At 56.2% G+C, this 26873-nt stretch overlaps 8 protein-coding genes across 8 annotated transcripts; all 8 read left to right on the top strand.

Annotated features, from left to right (window-relative positions):
- Nucleotides 1-40: 40 nt before the first annotated feature.
- On the top strand, nt 41-4906 carry JKF63_01729 (uncharacterized protein; the record flags this gene model as incomplete). Its single annotated transcript, XM_067897775.1, has 1 exon — nt 41-4906. The coding sequence occupies one exon, from the start codon at nt 41-43 to the stop codon at nt 4904-4906; it is 4866 nt and encodes a 1621-aa protein (XP_067753932.1).
- Nucleotides 4907-6027: 1121 nt separating this feature from the next.
- JKF63_01728 (uncharacterized protein) lies at nt 6028-8010 on the top strand (the record flags this gene model as incomplete). Its single annotated transcript, XM_067897774.1, has 1 exon — nt 6028-8010. One exon carries the CDS (start codon nt 6028-6030, stop codon nt 8008-8010), a length of 1983 nt encoding a protein of 660 aa, XP_067753931.1.
- Nucleotides 8011-8537: 527 nt separating this feature from the next.
- On the top strand, nt 8538-9260 carry JKF63_01727 (uncharacterized protein; the record flags this gene model as incomplete). Its single annotated transcript, XM_067897773.1, has 1 exon — nt 8538-9260. The coding sequence occupies one exon, from the start codon at nt 8538-8540 to the stop codon at nt 9258-9260; it is 723 nt and encodes a 240-aa protein (XP_067753930.1).
- Nucleotides 9261-11830: 2570 nt separating this feature from the next.
- JKF63_01726 (uncharacterized protein) lies at nt 11831-13699 on the top strand (the record flags this gene model as incomplete). Its single annotated transcript, XM_067897772.1, has 1 exon — nt 11831-13699. The coding sequence occupies one exon, from the start codon at nt 11831-11833 to the stop codon at nt 13697-13699; it is 1869 nt and encodes a 622-aa protein (XP_067753929.1).
- Nucleotides 13700-17059: 3360 nt separating this feature from the next.
- JKF63_01725 (uncharacterized protein) lies at nt 17060-17605 on the top strand (the record flags this gene model as incomplete). Its single annotated transcript, XM_067897771.1, has 1 exon — nt 17060-17605. The coding sequence occupies one exon, from the start codon at nt 17060-17062 to the stop codon at nt 17603-17605; it is 546 nt and encodes a 181-aa protein (XP_067753928.1).
- Nucleotides 17606-20418: 2813 nt separating this feature from the next.
- Nucleotides 20419-21771, top strand: JKF63_01724 (uncharacterized protein; the record flags this gene model as incomplete). The annotated part of the gene is made up of 1 exon (XM_067897770.1): nt 20419-21771. One exon carries the CDS (start codon nt 20419-20421, stop codon nt 21769-21771), a length of 1353 nt encoding a protein of 450 aa, XP_067753927.1.
- Nucleotides 21772-23536: 1765 nt separating this feature from the next.
- JKF63_01723 (uncharacterized protein) lies at nt 23537-24154 on the top strand (the record flags this gene model as incomplete). Its single annotated transcript, XM_067897769.1, has 1 exon — nt 23537-24154. The coding sequence occupies one exon, from the start codon at nt 23537-23539 to the stop codon at nt 24152-24154; it is 618 nt and encodes a 205-aa protein (XP_067753926.1).
- A 1130-nt stretch (nt 24155-25284) lies between these two features.
- On the top strand, nt 25285-26724 carry JKF63_01722 (uncharacterized protein; the record flags this gene model as incomplete). Its single annotated transcript, XM_067897768.1, has 1 exon — nt 25285-26724. The coding sequence occupies one exon, from the start codon at nt 25285-25287 to the stop codon at nt 26722-26724; it is 1440 nt and encodes a 479-aa protein (XP_067753925.1).
- Nucleotides 26725-26873: the final 149 nt, after the last annotated feature.

The following is a 26873-nucleotide window of genomic DNA, read 5'->3' as shown; positions in this document are numbered from 1 at the left end:
CCAGCCTCGCCGTGTTGCGCGCAGCCGCGCAAAGACGGTGATGTCGCTCCCTCCTACAGCAGCAGACCCCCCTCCTACTTTGAAAACCCATCCAAGTCGTGAACCTTCTCTAGCAGCCCTCCTGTCTAACACGGGCGTCTCCGAGGAACACGGCGCGCGACGTCGACAACAGCCAACGCCTTCGAAGGTGCCACCACGAACTCAAGATCCCCAGCACATGATGCTGCACGGACGCTTTGACCCGGGCAGCAGCGGCGATCAGCAGCAACAGCAGCCGGTCCGAAAGAAGAGGTCAGCGGCGCCACAGGTGCCGCAAAGGCGGTCTCTACCGGGCGGCAACCTCTCAGATGCTGTCGGTGTCTCCCCACTAGCGGTGGACCGGGGTGCAGAGGACCGCGTGCTTGCGATGCTGCGGAGCGATCAGCAGCAGGCCAGCCAGAATGCAGAGTTTTCCCCACCAGAACCAACACTGCATCACGTTGCTCGTTCTCAACTCCTGCGCTGCGTGCTCGAATTACCCCTGCACGGCCACCCCGAGGGTGCGAATACAGAAATGAAGGATGTATTCGCCATTGGCCAGTCGAAGAAGGCCACAATAGCCCGTGCGCTGTGCTTCATGCATGCAGAACAGCTATTGGATTATTACATGAGCACTAGAGGTGCGTCGACGTCCTCAACCACAGGCGCCTCCACAGTCCCGCCTCCTTTGGAAGAAAGAGCGGTAGCTTCTCCACCCACAAGTCCACAGCCTCACCACTATCGCTCATGGGATGAGTACGTGAACGCTAGCGCCGCATATGTGAAAACAGTCGCTGCCCACGCTAGGCAGGAGAGTTTTAAGCGTGAGGAGGTGCCGCGAGGTGCTCACCCCGTCGCAGACCGTGCCACGGAACTCCTGCGTCGTCATCCGAAGCGGTACTGTCGACCCACGGCACTGCAGGAGCTCAACCAGAGCGTCCGCGATGCGTCGCGTTTGATGACGACGGTGCGTCTCGAAGGGACAGTCTTTGTTTCGACTCTCATACTCGATCCTCAAGCGGGGCTCGCAGCGACGGGGGTGTCGAAAAACGCGAAGACAGCGAAGCGCCAGTGCGCTGCCCACGCCCTTTGCATTCTTCGGCTGCTCCAGGATGATGTGGATGGACGGCAGGAGGTAGATGGAGCGGGACGTTCGCGACGTGGAGGGGCCCAAAAGGGGACCCGCAGCAAGGAAAAGAATGCCTCTCACCAACCGAGTGTCCCGCTGGAGTCGGTCCTGCAGCAGATGCAGCCTGCCTATCGCAAGATTGTTCAGTTCCACCATCTGCTGTTCGGCAAGGCCAGTCTTACGCCAAGGACGACCTTCACAAAAGAGCTCAAGACAGCAGGTGGCAGCACTGGCACTACAACCTATCGCTGCCACCTCACTCTCAACGGCCTCAGCTGCGACGGCACCGGTATCAACCGCTTCGAGGCTGAGCGCGCTGCTATGGAGGCGGCGATGTCCGACTTAATGTTGTACAATAAACGACTTCAGGCGGTGCAGGCCTTTGTGAATGCACATCCATCCATTTCACCTGAATCGATCCCCTCTGCAGCGCTGCCCGCGGAGGTGATTGTTCAGCTGCAGTCCCAGTTGCAGCCTGTGATCCAGCAGCAGGCAATCGACACAACCAGTGCCGTCACAGAGGACGTAACACAGAAAAACGAGGGTGGTGACAGATCTGACAACTGTAACCCCCGGGCGCGGGCGCGCGGCATGAGCGAGCAGGCCCTGCTGCGCCTCAGCGAGCGCGCCTTTTCCATAGATCCTTCATACGAAGCGGAGATGTTGAAGAAGATGCTCACCTTCCGGCGAGACCCTGTCTACCTCACTCACTTTCACACCCGTCGCTCCACCCTGGCAATGGCGACGGTGAAGGCTCAGCTGCTCGACGCCATTCAGCGCCACCGTGTCACTGTTGTCTGCGGCACGACAGGGTGTGGCAAAACGACCCAGGTTCCACAGTACATCCTGGATCAAGAGATTGAGCACGGTCGTGGGGGTTCCTGCAATATCCTTGTCACCCAGCCGCGGCGACTAAGCAGCTTCAGCGTTGCTGAGCGCATTGCGCAAGAGCGTCTCAGCACAGTGGGAAAGGATGTTGGCTATGCGGTTCGGCTGGACGCACGCCCAGGGCGGCACATCACAGTTTGTACCACAGGTGTGTTGCTGCAGATTTTCTCCACCCACCCCGAACTGGAGCATGTCTCTCACCTGATCATCGACGAAGTGCATGAGCGTGACATCAACTGCGATGTCATTCTTGCGCTCGTGAAGCAGCTTCTGCAGCGCAACCAGCATCTCCGTGTGGTGCTCATGAGCGCGACGATGCAAGCCGACGTGTTCGCTCGCTACTTCGGCGCAGACACGCCCGTTGTGCAGGTGGAGGGTGCAGTGTACCCGGTGGCGATCCGCTACCTAGACGACATCGCCGTTGAGGCTGCAAAAGAACAGTTTGCCTCACCCGCCTTCGACCTCGTTCCGCAAGGGGGTCAGACGCAGCAAGAAGGTAGAGCGAAAAATCCTACAAGGTCGATCTCACCGGCGACGCCACTAATCACTGCATCACGCCGCGCCAACACACGAAAGTTTCTCAAAATCGATTACAACCTGGTGGCCTACCTCGTCCACCGCTCGGTCCAAGTCGACCTTCAGAACAACACAGAGGGGAAGTCGATCCTGGTGTTCCTTCCAGGATGGAAGGAGTTGATGTCAGCCATGGCCGCGATCAAGGAGTATCACGGACCGCATGCACTCCCGGCCGCTGAAGACCGTTTTCACATCATTCTACTCCACTCGACCGTCGACAGCGCTCGCCAGAGAGAGTGCTTCCAACCGGCCCCACCCGGTACGGTGAAGGTGGTTCTGGCGACAAACATCGCCGAAAGCGGCATTACCATTGACGACGCTGCCGTGGTCATCGACACAGGCCTCATCAAGGCAACCACCTGGGAAAGCCGCCCCACTTCTTCCTACCCGCACACCGAGACAGGCACGGGTGGATTTCTGTCGTCGGGCAACACGACATTTGGGCATACTTCGCAGGGCAAAGTCTCAGCGGAGAGTAGCGCCGGGGGCAGCAACAACAGCAGCGGTGGTACTGCTGTCGCCACACCCGTGTTCTCCACGCAGCTGGCCCTGGGATACGCGAGTCAAGCTAACTGCACCCAGCGCAAGGGCCGCGCTGGACGAACCCAAGGCGGTGTGTGCTACCGCCTCTTCACGAAAGAGTTGTGGGACTCACTACCGGCCTTTCCGGAGGCGGACATTCACCGCGTACCGCTAACGCAGGTTCTACTGAAGCTGCTTGCGCTCGGGCACACAGATCCGAAGGAAACGTTGCAGACGTTTCTGGAACCCCCTTCGCGCACCAACGTGGACGCGTCTATTGGGCTCCTTCGTGGGATCGGCGCTCTCGGCAAGGAAGACAGGCTCACCCCGCTGGGGGAGTACCTGGCGCTGCTTCCCTGCGACCCGCGCATCGGCAAGATGATAGTTGTCGGCGCCGTGTTGGGTTGCCTTGACTCTGTTCTGACCGTGGCTGCCTGCACGGACGTGTGCCCATATGTCACGAGCCGCGAGGTAGCGGCTGAGGCGCGCAAGAAGCGGTATCTTTTCTCGCGTGGTTCGCAGAGCGACCATATCAGCTTTTTGAATGCGTACAACGCGTTCTGCGCCAACGAGGAAAGCGAAGAGTTCGCGAGGCTTAACCTGCTGCATTTGGGTAACCTTCGTGTCATCTCCAAGTACAAGGCCCAGTACCGCGACATACTACGTCAAGCGGGGCTCATCAACGCGCATGATTTGCTTGAGGAAGGTGGCGGTAGTGCCGTCAACATCCCAGATGCAGTCACGCAATCTGAACCCGAAATCGTCGGCGGCGACCGCAGTAGGATTGAGGATGCAGAAGGACACTCAGAAAGGGGCAGGGAGGCTCCTCAGGCGGGGAATAGGTTAGTGTGTAAGCCCGCGCCGCTGTCCTACGCTGGAACGCTCTGCGTCGACACGAACTCTCTTTCCTCCCACAGCTTCGATGTTGCCTTGGTGAAAGCGTGCGTGTGTGCCGCTCTCTTCCCGAACGTGGCACTGTTGCGCCCGCCCTCCAAAGCGCTTTCGTCGATGCGGCGTCTGAAGACTGCGCACAGGGTGGAGCTGCGGACCAAATATTTCCGCAGCATCAAGCCCGCGAAGGATAGTGTCTGTCGGCGCGTTGACGGTTCCCGCGGCGGCGATGTGCCCGACCGAGACGAGCTGCTGAACAACCTCCGCCGGGAGTCGAACGCCGCCTCTGCGAACCCTGCGGCGTTGGGCACGTCTTCGGCCCAGCCAGTCCCGGCACTCTTCTACGTCTTTCAGGACGTCTTTGGGTTGAGGGATTCTCGGCAGGACTTCCTCACTACCCTCTCTGCTGTCAGCCTATGGGCGTTGCTGCTCTTTGGTGCCTCTGAATTGACGACGGAGTACAACGCAGAGCTTTCGATCTGTGTCGTGGACGGCTGGATCGCGCTGCACATTGACCGCGCCACCTACACCCTTCTCACGCAGCTTCGTCAGTCTTTGTTCGAGTGCTTACGAGGGAAGTACCACAATCCGCACGACCCTAGGAACAACTCCGCGCTGGAGACCGTAACGGCAGTCTGCCGGGAGCTCTTAAAGACACCGGTCCAGGGAGTCCCGGATGCGAGGTCGTCGGACTCAGCAGACGGTGAGACGTGCAGAGGGGATGCGGGGAGGCAGCCCTCCTCGTGGCAGCTGGTCGACATGGGTTCAATTATCGATCCTCTTGTGCACCGGCGGCGCGGCGACGCTGGTGATGGTAGCGCGGCCGCCATAGCTGAAGAGGACGCACTGTTGAACTTGGAGGGCGATGCCGCCGTTGAGTGATGCGGTGGTAGATGACCATCAGATAAAGTCAGCAGCCCGCGCAGGTGCATGTCTGCGTGTGGGAGGGCACCTGTGGTTGAACATGTCTACTTGCCGTCATGTTTTGTTAACCAGAGATGTGTCTTTTGCTGTGATGTGCCCCGTTTTTTTCTTTTTTGCTGAGCTTACTCACTGCTAAACATGATGAGCCGGCAAATCTGCAGGGCCGCCTGTGGCACCGTTTCCGGACTTTTCCCTACTCCCTACCTCCCGCACTACGCTAACCCCACCACTAAACGTGTGCGTACTCCTGTGAATGTACCTCTTCGACCCCCCCCCCCCTCTCCCCATCCACACACACATCTATCAGGGATTGTCATGACGATGAAGGACACGGTCACGCAGGTGTCCAGCGACCTGGACCTGCGTTTCCCCTCCTCGCCTCCTCCTTCTTGTCCGTTGGACTAGAAGAGCAGGTGATAGGTTGGGAACCCTGAACGCCAAATGGAAACAGTGATAATTAAAAGTAAGGGAAGTGGGGAGGGGGGAGGCGGAGGAGAGTGGGAGTGGGAGTGTAGCACACAGAGCAGGTCGGGGTGGCCCCTTCCGCAAATGAAACAGGCACGACAGGATGGCAGAGGAAGGGTGGGGGAAGGGGGAAGACGCCTGACATCGGTAAAGATGCCGCGATTTTCTTGTCATGCAAATGAGAGTCATGACGATGACGGCCCTTACTGGACAGGGGACTATACAAATATACGTATTCTTGCTTTCCCGCAGGGGAGACTTGCGCCCATGAGTTTGTGTTGTGCGGCACACACACACCTTCCCCTCCCCCCCTTGGTGTTGCCTCCCCCTGTACGGATGGATGTCTGAGATGAAAGAGAAAAAAGTGGGAGAGAGAGTGGAATGAATAGAGGGGCGGTTGATGGCAGACAGATAATTATCGCGGACTCACATTGTATGTTGCTCTACTACCACTTCTTGTTCTCCTCTCTCCCCCTCCCCTTGATCTCTATGTGTGCTCGTTCGTCACGTCGACCACGGGCGTGCATCCAAGGGCTTGCGAATTGCAGGCCATCTTCCCCTCTAACGACACAGTCGTATACAAGTTCACGCAGTGAACGGCGCCCTACACAGGCATGAGCGCATCAGGAGAGCTGAAAAGCGCGCCAACGAGTTTCCCTGCGGCAGCGTCTACCTACATTAGCCTCTCCACTCAATGCGACAGGCTATATCGCGTTGGCGCGCTGCCGCACAGCTTTGCCTCCATCTCCGAGCAGAGCGTCTACACCCGCGCAGTCGAACAGCTGCGCTTTGCTACCCCATCGCCAGACCTGTTGTTGTCTGTGGGGAGGTGCGCCACCCTGAGTGATTCACCCGTGCCGTGCGAGAGGGATGTCGATAACGTGGACCACTGGTTACCGCATGTGTACATGAGTGCCGATCCACCACACCCCTTTCCCTCCATTGAGCGCTTCGAGGCTGCCCGACGAGCCGCTCTGGAGGAGGAGGAAAAGAAGCGAGCAAAGGCACATCAACAATTCAGCGCTGCACCCAAGGTTGAGTCGGGTGACAGAGCCGCACCTACGCTCGCGCCGCACGACGGACTTGTCCCCAGCGGGCCCCTCTTGGCAAAATCCACTTTCCGTCACGACTACGAGGACCACCGCCGTAAAGCGCCCATAGGTGCCTCTGTGGCGGCAGCGGCGGCCTCCTGTGGTGGTACGACAGATCAGCCAGTTGGCTCATTTTTCAAGGACTCGTCACAGACTCCCTCACCGTCGCCGCAGCTGATCTTCCCTTCGCCAGTGCTGCTCCGCGCAGTAGTGCAGCATGTGCTGACCCTGCAAAGCTCCACCAGCAACTCAGCGGCCCGACTCTTACTGGCTCAGTACCGCGGCGTTCAGCTGATTCCCTGGCACACTATTCTCGACGGAGAGCCAAGGCCTGCAACACTCTCTACGCAACGGCTTTCACTTGAGGCAGCCGTGATTTCTGTCTTGCCGCAGGTTCTAGCGGATCGGGTTGCTTCTTGTACGCGAACAACCTCTGGTGCTGCAACCACTCCTCTCTCCCCCGAGGAGGAGAAGAGACACACGACTCTGTATGCCCTCACTCCTTTCACAGGTCCGCCCTCTGGGGTGGGCACGCGAGGGCTGAAACGCCCACGAGAAACGTCCCAGAGTGCACAACATGAAGGGCCGGCGGTTTATGAAAGCAGTGCCGCCATCAGTGCCGGAGCCGTTAGGTGCGAGCGGCTGCTAACCACCAGCGAGGCGTTCGTAGCGCAGATCGTTCAAGTTCGCTACGCCGCCGTCTCCGCTGACAAGTTTGAGGGATGGCTACCACAGACACGGAAAAGGGATGCGAGTTCACAGACGACGTCTGAAGCAGCGCCGTGTGTCGCAGAGACCCTCCTGTACGAGGAGGAGTCGGCATGGATGACGGATGGCGTCTTTAACCCACTCTTTTCACTTCCCCGGCAGCCTCCTGTGGAGGTCGCTGTCGCCACTGGTGCTGATGCATCGAACGCGGAAGAGGGCAGCAGCGGCAGGGAGAACACAGCGCATCTGACATTTATCAAAACCAGCGCCTTTTTGTATTTAACCTTTCTCGTGCATCGTAGCTGGTGCGCACACGTGCACTCAGCTGTTGCGCAAGCGCTGGCGGCGCACCGACTGCCCTCCAGGGCCGAGAAGCACACAGGCTCGCTGGGGCTAGTTTCTTCCGGGACTCATGTGACGTGTTTGCCCCCTGCAGAAGAGGCACGGCGATCACCACAGTACGAGTGGAGGTCAGCGCTTGTGTATCGTCTTCACGAGAAGCGGGCGGCCGGATGCACCACTAGCGGTACCTCGGGCCGCCTCGGAGGTAATGAGGGCGTTTGTGGGGTAGGCATTGGAAACGCCACAGCAGTGGACTCGCTGCGCCACGGACGAGATGCGTGGCAGCTGACGATCCTGATAGTGAACCGTAGCGCGCAGCTCCAGTGGTGGATGCGCAACAGCAGTCCAGCTACCTGTGTGAGGGAAGACTCGGTGGCAATCAAATCATCATGTACTGATCCCGAAGGACTCTTGAATGGATCGGGAACCCTCGATGACTTCTTGCAGCAACTGTAGAGCCAACTGTCGCTTTAGCGTGGCTCATGAGGGTGTTTTGTGTGTGTGTGTATGTGTGAACGTTTACGTGTTGTATGCTGAGGCAATCGTGGATTCCTCTTCATTCCTGACGAAAGAGTTGCACGCAAGACAATTGACAAGAGCATCCGTAAGGGATTGCGGCTCCTTGAACCACTACACCCTCTCGTATTCGTGTGGATATTTCACACACACACACACACACATGCATACGCACTCTCACCTCCTTGACAGGTGTACCGACTATGAGAATTTTTTTTAATGCCCACGCACGCCTCGCCCTCATGTTAGATTTTGTATGAACCTTTGTTATTGCTCCCCTTCCTTCCTCTCTATTTTTATCTCCCCCCCCCCTTCCTCCCTCCCTCCCTCTCTCAGCTTGCACCCCCCGAATCGATCGGGCTTTCTGGCACTTACGCACTCGCGTATATATGTAAACGTTGCCGTAACCGCCCGCACTGTTCCGACGTACGCAGCCACAGTATAGCAGAGTTGTGAAACCGAATATCATGTTTGCAGGACATCTACGCGCCGCGCAGCGGTGCCGCTGGATCACCCTCACCGTGGCCCTTTTTTTCCTTCTTGGATTTCTTCCTGCACCCCCGGATCCTCTCGATGGTGGCGGGAATCGCAGAAGCGGCACGGCGCATCTGAGTTCTCCCCTGTGGGTCACCGCTGCAGCTGAGTTGTTGCAGTGCGCGCAGATAAAAGACCTCGAAAACTACGGTGTCAATCTGCACCTTTTTCCCCCAGACACCATTTACCTCAAAAGCGAGTTTTTTTGTGCCGAAAGTGCGCCAAATCAGTACCGCTGCCGGTGCAGCCCGACCACCACGTGCAAGTCAAAACTCGACCCCTGGGGGCGCAACATTGGCTCCTGCGAATGTTGTTCACCCTGGGTGATTACCTGCTTTGTCATACTGTGCATGATCTTTGTTATTTGCATTCTAGCAGCGGTGTATGCGGGAAAATGTCAAGGAGAGTGGTGGTGCGATGGATACCCCATTCCGCGCATACCACTTATGCCGCGACGTGGGCAGGCGGTTAGTTGCCCGCCGTCGCTGCCGCTGCCGCAGAACCTCTTCTACGGTTATCCATCTACCAACTTCACCAACATTGAGACTTCTCGTGGGAGGGGATCTGTTAGCTCAAGAGGGGTGGCCGAGGCGCCTCTGGAGGACACCCCCTACGTTGCTGACGTCGATCATATATCCAGGCACCACTCCGGCTAAGGTTTGCGAAGCGCGCGCGCACACACCCGCTGCTGCTGCTGCTGCTGCTGCTGGATGCGCACTGAGTCTACGTGTGGACAGCTAGTAATTTATTACCGCCCCAACCCTCCTCCCAACAGTCTCTTTTCCTTTACTGGTAACCGAAGCGTTTTCACCAGGACCACCCTCATAGCCCCAGAGCGCACCCTCTCCACACCAATGATCATGAAGTTTGAGAGCCACTTGTTACTCGCCGCCTCAACGGCTATGCATTCTTTTTTTGTGTGTGTGTGTGTACAGCAATCTGCCCTTCGCCTCCCCACCCCTTACTCCCCACATCATTTACCAAAGCAAGTCAACAATATCTCTTTTAACCTTTTCGGTTGCAAATGTTTCTGCTCCTGCTACATCTCCAGCCGACTCTGTGTGTGTGTGTGTGTTTCTTTCGCGTCTGCTGAAGAATACATGTGTGTGTATATTGTTATCTCCGTTGAACCCCATTTTTTTTTTCATGCTTTTCGATTCGCCTGCTTTTTTCTTTTATTACCCTGCTGTCTCATCGGACAAAGAAGTCTGCGGGGGCACGTACATCTGTGTGTGTGTCTCTCTTCAGGTTTCACTACCCCCCTCCTCTCCCCCCGCCCAAGCCTCACACTATATCTGGATGCTTGTCGGGTTTTAAGCCTCTCTCTGTGTGTGTGTGTGTGTCTGCTATTCTGACCGTTCCGCTTTTCATTAGTGCCACGGCCCACGCTGCCTCTACGTGGTTGCGGTTTGTGTGGGTTTGGGGCATCCCCTTTCACTGTCCCTGATGGCCGTGGCCACACCTTAGCATGAGGGTATGGGGGGGGGGGTCCATCACCCCCCTTTGTGCTAAAGTCGAGCTCTTCCCCCCCCCCCCCTCCCTCCCTTTCCCCGCGTCCCCTTTGCGCTAACGCTGACTTCACTTGTGGTGGTGAGTGTGTGTGCAGAGAAAGAGAGAGAGAGAGTGGACGATCAAGGGAAGATCGACGTTGGCGATGTCGGCACTGAGATCACAAGTGGCGTTTGTGTCAAAGCGACCTGCGAAAATGTACTACGCGCCTGCGCCACCTACACAAAGCGAGCAAAGCGTCGACATTTCTCAGCTGCATCGCAAATGCCCCTCACTGCTCACTGCTTGGGAGACGAGGTGGGGCGGGGTGGGCTTGGACCACACGGGGCGTGGTGGAGGATACACGAGGTGACAGTCGCATCAATGTGAGCGGCTGTGAAGTCACCTGCGATATGAATGGAGGGGTGATAGAATGGTTTGAGGCAGCGCTCATTCTAAGAAGTCTGTGCCGGCACTGCTGCAACGTTTTTTTCTATCGGTTCCATCGCACCACGCGATGTGTGTGTGTGTGACGGGCTTAAGAGGATAGTGGTGTTCCGCTGATGTGTTGCATCGCGTGGTGCGGACGTTTCAACGAGGGGGAGGGGAACTCGTGAAGTGGGCCAAGGCCATTGGCGTACTGTGCTCTGTGCACGTGTACTTTCAAACAGCATGCGCTTGCGGTCACCTGTGGGGAGACGAAAAAGGGCCTCCAGCCAGAAAGGTTTTGCCGTGGAACGGCAGATAGGTACATAGAAATATATATATATATATATATTTGTATATGTATGTGGAAGGAAAGTGAAGGTCGGTTGCTGCTTGTGCATTTATCAGACACCCTTCCAACGGGGAGTCTCGAAGTCGGCGAAGTTTTCCATGAACAACTCCTTGAGGGACTTTTTATTCCTTGGAGCAATATATCAGCGCCTCGTTTCCCTCTCGCTCTCGCTTCAAGTTTCTGTAACTAGACCATCTTGAGCCCTCCCCTCCCCCCTCCCTCCCTCCCTGTGCGCGTGAATACATGTGGTTCCGGCAACCCTTTCTTTATGATTGTAAGCTTAGTGGTGCCGCATTGTTTGCATCCCCTCTTTTCCACGTTGCACGCCCCCCCCCCACACACACACACTTTTTTTTTCGACTTCAACATAGGGAAACACAAGCCTCTTCACCGTCGTGAACGGATCCACTGCGTGAACACCTGTACGCGATCTGGCCCTAGTTTTGTCCCACAGTGGCCCCCCCTCACTACCGCCTTTCGTGTTGTACCAACACCACGCCGAGTGTCGCACTCGTTACGTGGGTAAAGCACAGTGTGCACAAACAGTGCAGGTGTGGACTCTACACCACCACCACCACCACCTCCCTTCCTACACCCACTCTCTATTCTCCGCCATTGCCAACCACCATTGACCTCCTGTGTCGCCTGTCCCCCCTCCCCCTCCCCGTTTAAGTTATTATTGTTTTTTTTTGCTCGCTCCTCTTAGGTGTGTGGGTGTTTTGCTCTTGTGTGCCCCCCCCCCCCCCCACCACCAAAAAAAAAATCCTTCTCTTCGGCCTCATTTCCTTTTCCACAGTTTTGACATTGGGTATTTACCTCCCCCCCCCCTCCCCTCATCACGGACTCCCAGGTGAACGGCGAGGGACCCACTTACGATCATCTTAGCAGTGCCCCCTAATTCTTCCCCACTTCCAAATCGTCTCTTCACATACATTTACTCGCATTACGCGAGCGTAGGCAATGGACGAGGGCATGGACACACCCACAAACTCCATTCTGAACCGCGACGCCGGCGATGGGGCGCTCATCTCGCGGATGGTCTATGAGAACGAGTCTCTCAAGATCGAGGTGGAGACTCTACGTGAAAAGCTTGACAGCACCGATCTTCTAAGGTTAGACGAACTCCGCTCTGAGAATGAAGATCTTAAGAGTGAGGTCGAGAAACTGCGCGTGCAGCTGGCCGAGAAGACGAACCAGCTCGATCTTTACCGCTCCTCAGACGACCGCTTCTCGAACATTAACGACTCGCTGGCTGAGCTGCTCAAACTAGTCCAAACGCAGCGTTTGGAGCTGGCAGAGATGAAGGACTCCACATGCGAAAAAGATGTACGCATCGAGCAGCTCTTGGGGCAGCTGAAGCAGAGCGAAGAGGCGCTCTCGCAGGCGAGGGCTGAGTGTGATGCAGCGACGCAGAACAGCGCACAAATTACGGAGCGCGAAGACCTGCGCGTTCAGCTAAACCAGGTGAATGCCGAACTCGAGACACTGCGACAGACATCGGGGAAAGAGGTTACAGAGCTACAGAATCGCTTGAGGGAGTCTCAAGAACAGCTACTGTCGATGAAGGAAGACGCGGCGGCCAAGTCTCGCGTTCGAGGAGAACGAGTAAGCCTGCAGGAACAGGAAATCATGAGCTGTCGCGAACGCGAGGCCAGTACGCAGCGACAGGTCATTGATCTCCAGGCCGAGATGGAGTTGCTGAAGAAAGAGTGCTCCGAGCTGCGCGAGGCGAAGGCGGATCTCGTTCGGGAGCAACAGAACCGACTGGAGGAGCAGCGATCAGTAGCCGTGGCCGCAGAGAGTCAGCGCATAGACCTGAATTCGAAAGAGGTAAAGTTGCATGTCGAGCGGGCGGTGAATAGGGCAACTGAAGCGGTGGAGCGGCGACTGCGCGAGCAGGTAGAGCACAACGCCTCCCTCCTCTCCCGCATGGCGCTGATTGAGAAAGAGAGCGAGGCGATATTGAAGACCAAAGGCATGTCCACACAGGAGATTTCAGTGGTGAAGGAACGTGTGGACGCGCGTAGTCGGCACGACAATGCACGCACAACGATGCAGCGCCGTGTGGCAGAAGTCTTGTCGAAGGGGGAGCTGAGCAAAGGAGATATCGAGAAGTTGCTCCAGGAGATGCTGGATTACCAAGAGGATGCAGACCAGCAGTACCGTACGCTGCTAGCCATCAAAGACATCGAGCTGGAGGAGAAGGAGCGCACGCTGCGGCGAGATCTGAAGCGTGTAATGGCTGAGAATGCGTCCCTAATGAAGCAGCTGCAGGAGCTGGCCGTGGGGGGCTTCCAGCGAGAGCGCTACAGCACCACACCGACCACGGGCAGGGGTGGCAGTACTGGCAATCCCCAAGCAGCTGAAGTTGGGCCATCGACAGCCCTTGGAGTACGGGCCGGGGGCGCGCGCTCTCCGGCAGCGCCAGAAAACAGCAGCCACGACTATCCCTACCATCGCGGCAGTGCTCCTGTAGTGAGGCCTGGAAAAGGCTTATCGCCAACGTATCCTGCAGTGGCCCCCCAGGCAAAATATAGGTCAGCATCTCCCCAGCAGCTTCAGCCGCGACACCCACAACAGCATCTCATGGGAAACATGTGGTCTGACGAAGTGCCGCGTCAGAACACAGCACACGCAGACCCAAACATGCGTCTAGGACCTAACCCGCAATACAGCTCGCCTCTTCAAGCAGCATCCTCGGTGACTGTCGCTGGCAGTGGGACCGACTCTAACGCGAAGGCCGTTGTTCGCTGTCCCGCGTGCACGTATGAGCAGCGCTATGGAAACGTTAGGTGCGAAATATGTAATGCGACCCTGCAGCTCCCCTGAGGTGTAACACCTCGTATTCACTGTTTTCCTGCAGGTGTACCACGGCGGGGCGGGGCGGGGGGGGAGAGAAGAGGGGCGAGCCCGTGATCGTCGACACGCTTTGCTGTTTGTTTAGGTGGAGTGGCGTCGAGACCTTTGTCCTCATTTCCACTCTTCCCTCTCCCTCTTTCCAAAGGGGCAGTGGGGCGAAGTGAAGGCACATCGGTTCTCTTGCGACGACGCTACCTCCTGCATCTATCCCACGCCGGGGGGGGTGATACACGTACAAGTGATCTGGTAGCTGGGAAAGATCCTGATTGGATCAGGCAACGTCGCACCCAACCTTGATGTTATTGGGATGAGCGCACACTCGCAACACTCGATGCCGAACACAGATGGAAAGCCAGGGCTGTTTGGGTGCTTTGCCAAGCAATGGCTTGTCAACTAGCTGACATGTGCAAGCACCCAGGACTCCCTAGCACGACACGGCGTAGGCGTGATCGGAGAAAAGCCGTGGAGACCAGCGCCGCCCCGAGGCTCCAGTTTGGAGGGTCGCCCACGGCCATCTCATAGAGTGCAGCGCCCTGGGGGCGACCGAGTGGGGACGCACGGCCCACTAGCGAAGTCTCGGCTCTCATGGGCTCCTGGTCTGTGGTTGGCCAACTTCTTCCTTAAACTCCTCCTGACATGCGCCGATCGTGCAGCGCTTATCCGCAGAAGGGCCTGTCAAGGAGAGATCGAGCCCCTGGGATGCGGTGTCCGATTCGATGGCAGGACGACTCGTGGTGGACGACAAGTATTCAGCTTGGCTCCACTGGTGTGTGGGTGTGCTGCGGGTTGTATGCGCACGGCTGTTGTTGTGTTCTTTGTTGAACCACGCACGAGGGGGCAGATCTTTGCTTTGGGTGAGCGGAAACAGCTTTGCAGGTGGGGTAAGGTGTGTGTGGGGGGGGGGGAGGGGGGGGCGCACGATCTAGTGGCTTACTGGGGAGTGATACTGGGCAGCCTTCTTACTCCTTTGCGGAGCCGATCCACTGCAGCAGATGTCAGAGCCAAGCCTCCGTGTGAAACACTCAGAGCGGCTTGTCGCTGTCGACGTCTGCGGTCGGGCGCTGGTCGAATACGCGTCGGAGCGACACACGACAATGTGCGCGACTACACCATCCACATGACGGGCAGAGCGTCGATGCGGCTCGCACATATCCTATCCCAAACACCTTGGTGTGCCAGCGAGGCTCTTGACGTGGCGGGGTCGTGTAGAGAGGACTGAGTCGACACTGCTGCAACGCGTGGCCACCGAGATCTCTCATCACACGATGGGTCTGTGACGGAGCTGAGGGCGCGTTGAGGGGACGGTATGTTGTTGTACAGAGCGAAAAAGATCCGCTCACTAACCTCATGTCATCTGCTGAGAACTTCTGCTGATACCTGAAAAATCTCACATTTTTGTTTTTCCACGGTAGAAACGTCGTCTTCGATGTGACCCGCTGTTGTTTGATACATGGGCATGTATACGCATATATCGATTATTTTAGGGAATCGGAAATCCCCTCCTTTCCCGATCCTCACAGCGTTCACTGCACGACGCTCCTTCGTGCTTTTTTTGGGGGGGGCTCTGAGGACACGGGTCAGCAGATTGCTCTTGACTTTTTTTTTCCGCAATATGAATGACTGTCTGTGTTTTTTTTTTCCGCTGTGCGTTTTTTCTCGGAGGGGGGGGGGATGGTGGTGTTAAAGCAGTATTTTCGTCTCCGCGTGAAAGATGTAGGCAGGGGAATTTTTATGCAGAGAGTGTGGAAAGGGGTGTAGGGCGTATTTTTTTTTTCGTGTGAGGGTCTTCAGTCCTTTCCACTTCGCTTCCTCTATACATATCACTCCCATTCTCACTCTCACCCACAAGGTTTTCTTCTTTCTCTTCCCCATACAAACATTTATATGTCTGTATACATAAAGTTTTGTATTTTTCAGTGCTTTTGCTTTTTTTGTTTGCTTCTCCTCTTCTAGTTTGCTTTGGTGTGCATGTGTGTGTGTGTGTGTGAGACTTCTGAGGGTGTGCGTTTCTTCTCCCCTCATTCGTTGTGCGCAGAGATGTCTCGGCAAAACTTCACAGCCTTCCACACTTGCATCTCTTCCCCATCTGGATCGGCTTCACATCTTCCTTCCACCACCTCCTCCTCCCCGAAAAATCACTCACGTGCACATTCGCGTAGTTTCACTGGAGCGCCGGCGCGGTGGCCGTGCATGAAAAGCGAGTAGAGGACCCAAGGGGGAAGGAGGATGTGAAGCAGATCCAGGTGGGGGAAGAGATGCAAGTGTGGAGGGCGATGTCCCGCGTCGCTCTGAACATAGCTCACACCCGCCCTCGCCGATTCGTTTTTCCCTCCGATTAAGCCTCAACGCCAAAGCTGGGTATGGAAAAAGTTGCGAGGGATGGGGATGGCGATGGCGATGGGGTGAGTAAAGTGAGAGATTTGCCATCGGCTATGCTATTTCTTCGCTCCTCGCCCTCTTGTGGGGATGCCTCCGTGTCACATTAACAGCCGCCGCCCTCTTGCTGCCTTCCAGAAGACGCTCTCAAGCACATTTCTGTACCGCCACCGCGCTGTTGTCGAACTCCGATTACGTTTATTTGTCGCGCAGTTTCTTTCTCTGTCGCCGCCCCTCTTGCCCTTGCCCTTGGCGTTGCCCCTTGCATGCTCATCCACTGCTTGCCCTTCACCTTCGCCGCTTTATCTTTTTTTTCGGTTGTGGGCACACAAATACAGGCATTGCATCCATTTCGTACACAGCACAACTTTAAAACACATACCCTGGCCATCTCGCGGTGAGAAGGGCGTTCATGGTTTTCTTGCTGCGCCTATCACTCCCTCTCCTTCGCCCCTTATTTATTTGGTCGTGCTCCGTGTGAGCTCCTCCCCCCCGCTGTGGTCTTTGCCTGTTTTCAGTCAACCGTGTGGTCCCCCCTTCCCCGCCCTGCCCTCAAATCTCCCATTTGTCCGCGCTCGTGCTCGTCTTGGATAGCGCTCTCTCTCTCTCTCGAGCGCGCGTGCGTGGCTCTCGAGCCCGTTCTTCAGGCCTGTGCGTGCCTTTCAGTTTGTATGCTTCTCTCTCGCTTTCGCTGTTGAATGCCCATAGATTTTCCCCGTGGTCCCCCCCCTCCCCCCACACACACACACGCTTTGCCACTTGATCAACCTACTCCTCCTCACCCTCTTGTGCTGACTCTAACTGTTACACTCCTCTTCGCCTGCGTCCTTCGCTTCCTTTCTCGCTCCCTCTCCCTCTCTTTCTCTCGAAGTCTGTCGTTGCCACCTCATTTTTTTTTTTACTGCACCCCCCACCACAATTACTTTGCCCTCCTCTCTCCCCCATACAGTCACCATGGAAATTGTTGACCGCCCTCTTTCCGAGATCATCAAGGAGCAGAAAATTGGTCAGGAGCTCCATCGTCGTCGTCGCGGCAACTCGTCTGCCGCGAACACTGACAAGAAGGACGGCAACCGTCAAGTCAGTGGCAACCAGCGCCAGCGCAAAAAGGGAAACAACAACAACAGTGGCAACGGCAATCGTTCTCGCCGCGGCGGCAAACAGGCTGGAAACCGCTCTGAAAGCAGTCCGTCAAAGGGTGGGCGTCGCCGCATGCGTACCGATGGCGGACGCCGTCGCGGTGGCAATGCAGTGATCACCAATAGCGGCGGTTTTGGTGCTGGCCGTCTCCGTCTGGCCGAACGTGAGGGCAACCGACGCCGTAGAGCCCGCGGTGGCGATAATGACAACGGACGCGGCCGTGATCGTGACGAAGGCCGTCGGGGAGTCAAGTCAGCCCCGCGCCGCGGCCGCATTTCTGGTGCGGAGCGCAATGAACGCAACCGTAATCGCGATCGCCGCTCCGCTCTCTCGCGCTCCCGCTTCGAACGCGACAACTAAAAAGTTCAAGGTAGAAAAAATGTGTCACGCAGCCTGAAAGATGTGTGATACACACGCACACACACACACACACGAGAACAGCAGAGGAGGAGTAAGCGGTGGCGGTTGACGAACACTATAGAAAAAAAGGGGCACACGTTTTTGGAGAGGCTTTTCTCCTCACTTCTCCTCGTCCTCCTCCTCATCCAGTCCCGATCCTGTCTCCTCGCCTCACACACACTTTCAATTAGAAGCTGGCTCTGTGTTGACGGCCTGTGTGCCCTTGTGGTGGTGCTGAGGTAAAAACGTCGAACTGTTCGATCCTTATATAAAGCGAATTTGTTTACACTTTTGTTCTCGCGTAGGTGATCTCTCCCCCCCCCCTTCTTTTACTTTTGGTTTGTTGTGTGAATAGATAGTCAAAGATGTACACACGAGACATAACCGAACCTGAAGGCAGAGGGATGGGTGGCGGGGGTAAGGAGGGGGGGGAGGTGGGGGTGGGATGAGCTGCCCGCAAACGGTGACGATGCAACGCTGTTTTTTGTGTTGTTGTTGAACACATGACTAGAGAGAAGGAAAAGGGAAACAAAAACCATGAAGGGAAAAGTCCTCGACAACTTAGCCAGAAGGGAGGCGAAGCGTGTTTGGAAAAGACTAAAAAAAAACGGGATCGGTGTGGTCGGGGTGGGGAGGGGGAATGATGAGGAAAAGCCTTGAGAAGCAAGTGAAGAATAAACATAATAGCTCCAAACGGACATGACACGCTGCAGATGGACTTTTCCATCTTTTTTTTTTTTGCGCGCACGCCTGTGTTTGTGTGTGTGTGTTTGTGAGACACAATTTTTTTTTTTGCCTCCCTACTCGCTTCATTTATGGGGGGCGCTAACCTCCTCCCTGCTTCCCTCCCCCACCTCCCGTACAAATATATATATATATATCATGGCAAACTCTCTGTTTTTTGTTCTTGTAAGTTATGTTCCAGCCCCACGACTTCCTCCGTAAGTCACCCGAGAGAAATTTCAAAAGAGAAGAGAAATATCCCTGATCGGCGGCTCAGCTGTCACTCCCAACCACCCCGCGCTCTTCGATTCTCTTTTTTTTTTACTCTCCCTTGTTATTCTTGCTGGTCTCATTGACGTGTGTAACTGTCAGACGATCCTCTCTCTCTCACTGTCTCCGTACGGATGCAAGTCTGGATAGGGTGTGTTGCGTTCCTACCCACCCTCCGTCTCTTCCACCAATGCATCCGCTGCCTTCTGTCTCTGTCTGTCAGTGTTTCCCTGTTCATTTTTTTTGTTCTCGTGTCTCCTCCCCCGAAACTGTAGCTCAGGTTGTCGCTTTTCTTTCGCTGTGCTTTCGGCTGTATCTCGTACAACGGGCGTGCGCAGAACATGCACCGCCAACCCGGAAAAAAAAAGAACTTCCCCCCCCCCCCCCGCCCCGCCACGCCACGCCCCACGCAGTGACAGTTATTGAAAAGGCTGGTGCGGGGGGGGGGTGCCGATGGTAATGCGGTTCGATATCCCGCCTCTCTGCGCCTTTCTCCTCTTCTTCCGTGTGCCTTCTTAATTCATTTGATGCCTCTGTTCCCAATGAGGGTGGATGGACGGCAGCAATGGGGAGGGTCCTGGCCGTTGGCTGTTGGTATATATCTGCGTGCATATCTTATTATTCTTAATTCTTCGCATGATATTCTATCGCGACCTTGGCACCGTTCAAATGCAACCAGGTACCCTGCTTTACGGGAAGCGGCGTTGTTGCCCTCACGGGCGGTGACGACGTCGCGCCATTGAGCGTCTGCCGTAGCCTTTTTTTTTCGGCCCCACTGCTCCCTCTCTTTCTCTTCAATCTCCCTTGTCGTATCTGTTACTCTCACCTCGCTTCCTTCCCTTCCTGTCGCTTAACTTTGTGGTTTTCGTGCCACGTTTTCGTTTAACAGATTTGATAGCCCAGCCGAACAACAACAAGAACAAAACCGGTCCCCCCCACCACACCACACCGCACGCACGCAGAGAGAGACACGTGGACGCGCACGCAGCGGGAAGGGAGTTCGGTGCATCATCACAGATTTTCAAGAGTTTTGTTTCGACGAGGAGATGATGGTGTGTTCTTGACGCCGCGCAGATTTTATCCTTTCCTGCCCGTGTGCCTCTGTGTGTGTGTGTGTGTGTGTGTGCGTATCTTCGCACACTCTTATTTGCGGGGTTTTTCATGTCAAAAGGGCGGAGGCTCGGTTTTCTCACGGGGATCGAACACTGCACTAGCCGAAAGGGGGTATCCCTCAGGGCGCGCGTGCCTTTGTATTTTTTTTGCTTGTCAGCACCGGGAAGGGAATCGGTCCTCCTCCCCTTCTCTGCGTTGTGGTGCTGCGCTTTGCTATGCGCTGACCTTTTTTGATTTTTGACAACTACTACAATATCGCTCTTTTTTTTAAAGGAGGTGGTGGTGGTGGTGGTGGTCTCGTCGTCGACTGTGACAGACACACACGTGCACCCAACACACCAACACACTCATACAGTCTTTTTTTTTTATACGGACTCCGCACTTGGACGACGCAGCTCATCTTTTTTTTCTTTTTGGCGGGTCGTGGGGTTGGCACTCCCTTTTGCAGGCAAGCAGACGCACAGGGTACACCTATCGGCACCCTATGGATGTGCTAGTTGCATCGACGTCTGTACGGTGAGGAATTGCAAATCGGCTTGCCATCGTGTTTCTTGAGGATTTTTTAAAAGCATCGGCTGACTGGATCTGTCGCCCCTTCTTTTTTCTCCGGTCTTACCACCCGTACTTCCTGCCACCTGCACCACCGCGCCCGGTAGTCCGTCAAAATCATGCGCAGAACTCTGCTACGTCTTCTTCTAAATGTTTCGGGTGAGAGTCCCGACTTTCGTGCAAAGCCTGGCATCCGAAACCTTTTGCTAGACGTACAGCAGAGCCCGTACAAGGAGCAGTTCAAGGACTACTGGGCCACCCCGGTTCCTTTTGCCGATCGCGAGTATGGTGAGAAGCCCAAGCTGGGGGAGCCGATCCCCACGCGCCGCGCCGCCACGACGATTTTGGTCGGCCACAACAAGCACATTGACCCTGCCAAGGTCGAGGCTGGTGAGGACAACGACTACAAAGTCCTCATGATGTATCGCGAATCAAAGGGCCAATACGTGAAGGATCAATTTGTGTTGCCGTCCCTCCCAGTGTCTCTCGAGGACACTTCGGAGGATTGGTCCAAGGTGCTGCGCCGGCGTGGTGTGACAACGCAGTGGGCTGACATACAGCATCGCCTCGCCGCGATGCGGGCCCTATTCGTCCAGACCAACCTCTTGCTGATCCCCAAGGAGGGCGGTGTGGTGGCAGAGGTCGAGGGACCGCCTGGGCCACGGCGGTGGTTCCTCATCTGCTACCAGTACGCCAAGGCGATGCGACAGCTGATGGATGTGCTTGAGCTTCCCATGGAGTCGACACTTGCGCAACTGACGCCGTTCCGAACCATCGTCACCCCCACCACCGAGACCTTCCGTTTCGAGAACCTGAGCTACCTTGTGATGCTGGATAAGATTCCAGATGTTCAATATACGCTTTCCACTCTCGGAGAGAAGCTCGTGTGGGTGTCGCCGATGGAGGCGCTTGCACGCTTCAACGCCGGCATCATGAACATGCCCACGCCCAACGTCATCGCTTTGTCAGAGCTACACAACGAGTGCCCGACATTTGCACATGTGACGAAGAAGACCAACCGCGACGTGCCGCGCAGGGTGGAACCGATTCTGTACCATCATGGGCAGGAGAAGGTGGCCACGGTCTTGCTTCCAGGCGATATGTTTCACCCGGACACCACGCCAGAGGACCGTGCCTCGAAGTTTGTGCGGCGCTTCGCTTATGAGAAGGAATTCCCCTTCGGTGTGAGGGCCATCTTTGATGAGCGCCCGGCAACCGTGGAGGAGGCGGCGCAGGTGTTGATGCCAGAGAAGCCAGCACTGCTGGAAGAGGCGAACGAGATGGACATGGTGTACAGCTCTGTGCCGTATCCACAGAGACAACGAGTGCCGCAAGAGGGCAAGACGGCCTACCCGGTGCCGCAATACAACTTCCAGGAGGGGCGGGAGAACGAAGAGGGCCTGATTCCACTGCGACGCGATCATATGGGGCGAAAGCCAATCGATCTCTACTCGTCCCCTGACGAAAAGTGAACAGCGCGGGCGCGATGGCACCGCCTCCCCCTCCCCCGATCACAACGGAAGTGACACGACCTGGGGAAAAAAGCGGTGGAGACGGTGGAGGATTGGCACGTGTGATCGAATGATCATCTCCCCCGTTCTCCTCTCTGCTGGATTTGCTGGTCACGCACCTGTACAGAAACCACTGGCCCTCACACGTCTGGCGACAACGTGGGTGGTGAAGTGCATCGGATGGAGATGCCGTGTGCCACCTTGTTTTTTCGCTCTGAACAACATACCGTCCCCTCAACGCGCTCACAGCTCCACACGCTGCCACAGCCCCGCCACGCACCCATCGTGTGATGAGAGATCTCGGTGGCCACGCGTTGCACCAGTGTCGACTCAGTCCTCTCTACACGACCCCGGCACGTCAAGAGCCTCGCTGGCACACCAAGGTGTTTGGGATAGGATATGTGCGAGCCGCATCGACGCTTTGTCCATCGTGTGGATGGTGTAGTCGCGCACATTGTCGTGTGTCGCTCCGACGCGTATTCGACCAGCGCCCGACCGCAGACGTCGACAGCGACAAGCCGCTCTGAGTGTTTCACGCGGAGGCTTGGCTTTGGCCGTCCGGGCGGGGGGGGGAGGGTGAGGAGAGCACCCGCAACGTTTGCGCCGCATTTCGTTGCCGCTGATACAACATTTACTGGCAATGGGGAAACTCTCGATAACGCAAAGGGGGAGAGTGCAGCCAAGAAGAAGAGCGCTCTGTGGTATTGCTCGCATATTATCTCTCTGTGTGTGCTGTGCTGTGCTGTGCTGTGCTGTTTGCAGTAAAGCGTTTTTTGACGTCTGACATCGTAGTTGGCTGGCTTCTGAGTGTACGCTCTTCTGCCAAGAAGTCTGCGCTCTATCATCTGCGCGTCAGTGGTGCAGCTCTTTTCTAGTGCACCACATCTTTGTCTTCAATGTATTTCTGCGTGCGTGAGGGCTGCATGCGTAGTGCGTGCGGGGCGAAAACACTCGAGAAGGGGGGGGGGCGGGCGGGAGAGGAGGCGGAGTGCCCTTTGTGTTAGGTGTCTCGCACCATCCTTCTTTTGTCTTTGAAGAGGAAAGAATGAAGGCGGTGTTAACGGGGGCATAAAGAGTTCTCTGCCCCCCCCCCCCCCCCACACACACACCTCCCGACTCCCCCTGTTTAACTCGCTCTCTGGTGGTAAGTAAGATGTCCTACGAGAGATGCGTTAGCAATCTCATTTGAGAGTTCGTCATGTTCACGAATGCCCCGATGCAGAAACGGTGGGCAAGCAAAAATAAAAAGGAGGGGAGGAGTCTAATCAAAGTGAAAAAACCCTTTCGTCCCCGACACGCTTTTTTTTTTTCCGGTGGGTGAATACACGCATACTCTCATGGCCAAACCGTGAAGTGAGTAGGCGACTGAAAGAGGAGGAGTAGAGAGAGGTGAAACACCCCACGTGGCCAACGACCGACCAGGGTCATCTGTGGTGAGGAGGCTTCTTTCCTCTAAGCGCCTCTTCTCCTCCATGGGGGCACTGGGCATGGCGATGTTTCGCCGTTTTCATCTGTGCTCAGCACCACCACCTTCTACTTGCGCTTTCCTTTTGTGTGTTGATTCACCTTCTCTGCCCTTCCACTTTTCCCTCCCCCCATGTGTGTGTGTGGTGTAGTGTGGTGTGGTGATGTGTGTCGTGTGTGTCACCAGAAAACCATATCTGATCTTCGGGGGACACCCTCGCTCCTGTCGGCTCTTTTATTTCCCCCCCCCCCGCGTTTGTGAATGCATGCTGCGAGGAGTTTTCTGCAGCGCATGTTTCCCTGCCTTGTTCAGGTGCAACCTGGGCGATATCTACTTGCAGTGCACGCCAAACCTGGCGCACGTGCGTCTGCGTTTGCTACGCCCCTGACGCCCACACTTTCGGAGGCAGACTTGCGTATTGCGGCCCCACCAATCGGAGGCCAAGCGAACGCGGAGCTTTTATGCTACCTCGCCGAGCTGATTGAGCGCGGTCTTCGAGCGATGACGGCAGATCATGCTGAGTACGTGAAAGACACCTCCTATGCGCAGGTGGTCACAGCGGATGCGGCGGCCAGTGCTGCGGCGGCCCAGATCACCACAGGAGCTAGCGGAGGAGACAGGAAATCAGGGAAAAAAGGAAAGCTAAAGAGCGCGACAGCGGCGAGCTCCGCTTCGTTGACGATGTCGCTCGGTGATGCTGGTGACTCGCAGAGGTCAATGAAGAAGTCGAATGCACTGCCCTCACAGAGCGTATTGCCGGATCGTGTCGAGGTGAGTCTAGCGTGTGGTGGCACCTCGCGAGAGAAGACTGTGCTTGTGATGTTTCCCGGTACACGTGCTCAATTGACAGCCGTGCTAGAAAAGGAGTCACGGGAATAAGTGATAAACTTTCAGATTGCTCCCGGGGTGGGTGGCGGGTGGGGGAGTGGGGGTTCTCCTCCTTTTGTACGCGTGTGTGGTCTCGTCTTCGTCCTTCGAGATGTGTAGGCAGCTGCACCTGTTTCTGGCCACATCCCCGGACCCGCATCTACCGCCGCTTCCCATCTTTTTATCCCCCCCCCCCCCCCGCCGGGACGCTTTCAGCCCCAACACCTGCAGGCCCGAAGCGTCGTCGCGATCGTCCTGTAAGTGAAGAGGGCGTGTGTAGTGGAGGTGGCGGGGGGGGGTCTCCACTGGGCACGATGAAGCGTCCTGCTAGTCCACCGAAATGAAAAAGAATAGTGCAGTGCAAAAAGAAAAATCACGCCCAACTGCGTCGTATGAAAGCAGTAAAGTTTCAGCGCAGACGGGTGTTTGTATGTGTTTCACCTCTGCAAAGCACCCGCACCCAACCGGGTGAGTTGAAGGTGGATGGTCCACATTGTTGCCCACGATTTTTTTTTTGCGTCGCCTTGCGCAATTTCCTTTTGTGGTCTATTGGTTTCCCGCTCCATGACTTTTACACTCTCTCCTCCAATTCTTTTACTGCTTCCTAACACTCGGCGCGCTTGACGTGACGTGTGCACATGCGTCGCAAACGCACACACACACACACACACACACATATGCACACCAACGGGTAACAACCGTGCTGCTTCCACTTGCTTCTCCATAGAGTGATTGCAGTCCCCCTAAGCTCTCATTTTTTTTGTTGTTTCTAGTCCCTGCTTGCCGTGTTTCCCTGCGTTTTCCTCGATCTGCCTCCTGCTTCCCCTTCCTTTCCCCACTTGCTTGGTGTTCTTTGTCTGTTGGGTTGTACCTCTACTCGTGCGGGTCTGGTTGCTCTCTGCGCTTTCGATCACCCTTTTTCCTCCTATTTTTGTTCTTCAGCCCGCCCGCTTCTCGCATAGCTTGGGCCCTCCCTATTTTACCCAGACGTATACTCCCCTCAAAACGCACACACACTTCTGCTCTCTTCTTTTGCTCTTTTTGTCGTTTATCCCTGTGGCATTTCCTCGTGTACGCCAGCAGAGGCACCTCTCTTCTCTCGCTCTGTGTTCACACCCATACACGCGCGTGGCGGTGGTAGAATGAACTACCAAGTCTTTAGTTTCCTGCCGTCTACAACGTCGGCCTCTGGCACCGAATCGTCAAGCGTCGCCGATGCACCGCCAAGGCCCATTCGTGTCACTCCCTCGGCCCTGTCTGCCCTCCTTTACGCCATTCTCTACTCGATCGAGTTTCAATCTCCTGTAGGGCCTCGGCCTCCCGCGCTGCGCGGCCAGCCAGCTTCACATGGTGCTGGTGGTGCGACGAGCACCGGCGCAGCAGCTCCTTCGGCCACGACACTATTAACCTCTGCAGTGTCAGCAGTTTCAAGTTTTTGGGGCCGATGCCCCGCCACGGTCCAGAATCAGCAGCCACCGCAGAGCCAGGCCCAGCAGCAGAGTATCTCTTTCCGGCTTCCCATGGGTTCGACGCTGTCCGGCCTGGAAAGCACCCTTGTAGCCGAGCCGGGAATGCCAACGCAGTCACTGACACCCGCGGAGGCGGCCGAGTTGGCGGCACTTCAGCGACAGCACGACCAACCATTTGTGGTTCCGGTGACACAGGTCTTGCACAAACTGGGAGGCGTACACATCACCGTCCGCGAAACGCACAATCCCACAATCACCGTTGCCTACAATCGAGTGATGGAGGAAATTGAGGCTCTCGTGTTGGCGCACGAGCAGCGTCTTACCCGGCTCCTCCTTCCATCCAGTCCGCTGTCGCGTGACGAAAAGGGGCCCAAAGCAGGGCAGAATACATTGACCGGTGCAACGGTGCTCGCCAGCAGCAGCAGCTTTGACGGCGGCGCTGCCATGTCGTGCTCGAATTCGGAAAACACTGCTGATCGGTTAGCACGCACCAGCAACGCAGGCAGCGTTTCGTCACCACGACAGCTGCCGCGGGTTTTCATGCAGTCGCGTGATCTTCGCCAGACACTTTCTTTGCCAGTCGCCCACACATGTTCGTCACGGTCGCCGTCGACCATGGGCAGCCCCGTCTCGGACGCGGCAGCCGCAACCTGGGGCTGCGGTGAGGATGGAAGCAACGTCGATAGCGGTGATGCATTGACCCCAGGCCGCGATGAGCTCGGTATGGTGCTCTCTGTGCGTCTACTGTCGAAGGTCACGCGGTGGCGCATGGCCCACGAGCGACCGCTGGCGGAGTGGCGCTTCCCCATTATCCGCACCTCGAATGAGCGCATGATTAGGTCGCGCACACAGAGCTCAGCGATTGGGGGTGCGGGTGGGAGTACTGCCGCGAACAGCAATGCAGCCAGTCGTCGCGACTCTCGACGAGAGGGTGGGGCGCGGAGCGTCGCTGGGGAGCTGACTCTCGTGAACGACCCTGCCCAAGTGCACCAGGTGCTGGAGTTTGTTCTACGGTCGAGCTACCAGACAACAAGCATGGAGACATTTACAGACTTCACTTGTGGTGAGTTGGTGTTTGACGCGCATGTACAGGAGAAGCACCGCTTTGTATAGCCATGAGTTTCTTCCCCTTTTCGCTTTTTTTTTCGGCGTGGTGGCGTCGCTTGTTGCTTTGCGTCTCTTTCGCTTTACGAATTTCATGTTGAAGAGAGTCCGTCAAGTGGCAGTGGGATATGTATGTAAATGATAATCTCCAGATATGC

Source organism: Porcisia hertigi, chromosome 34 (genome assembly GCF_017918235.1).
Source record: "Porcisia hertigi strain C119 chromosome 34, whole genome shotgun sequence".
NCBI classification, from domain to species: domain Eukaryota; phylum Euglenozoa; class Kinetoplastea; order Trypanosomatida; family Trypanosomatidae; genus Porcisia; species Porcisia hertigi.
This window is presented reverse-complemented; position numbering and strand designations above follow the sequence as displayed.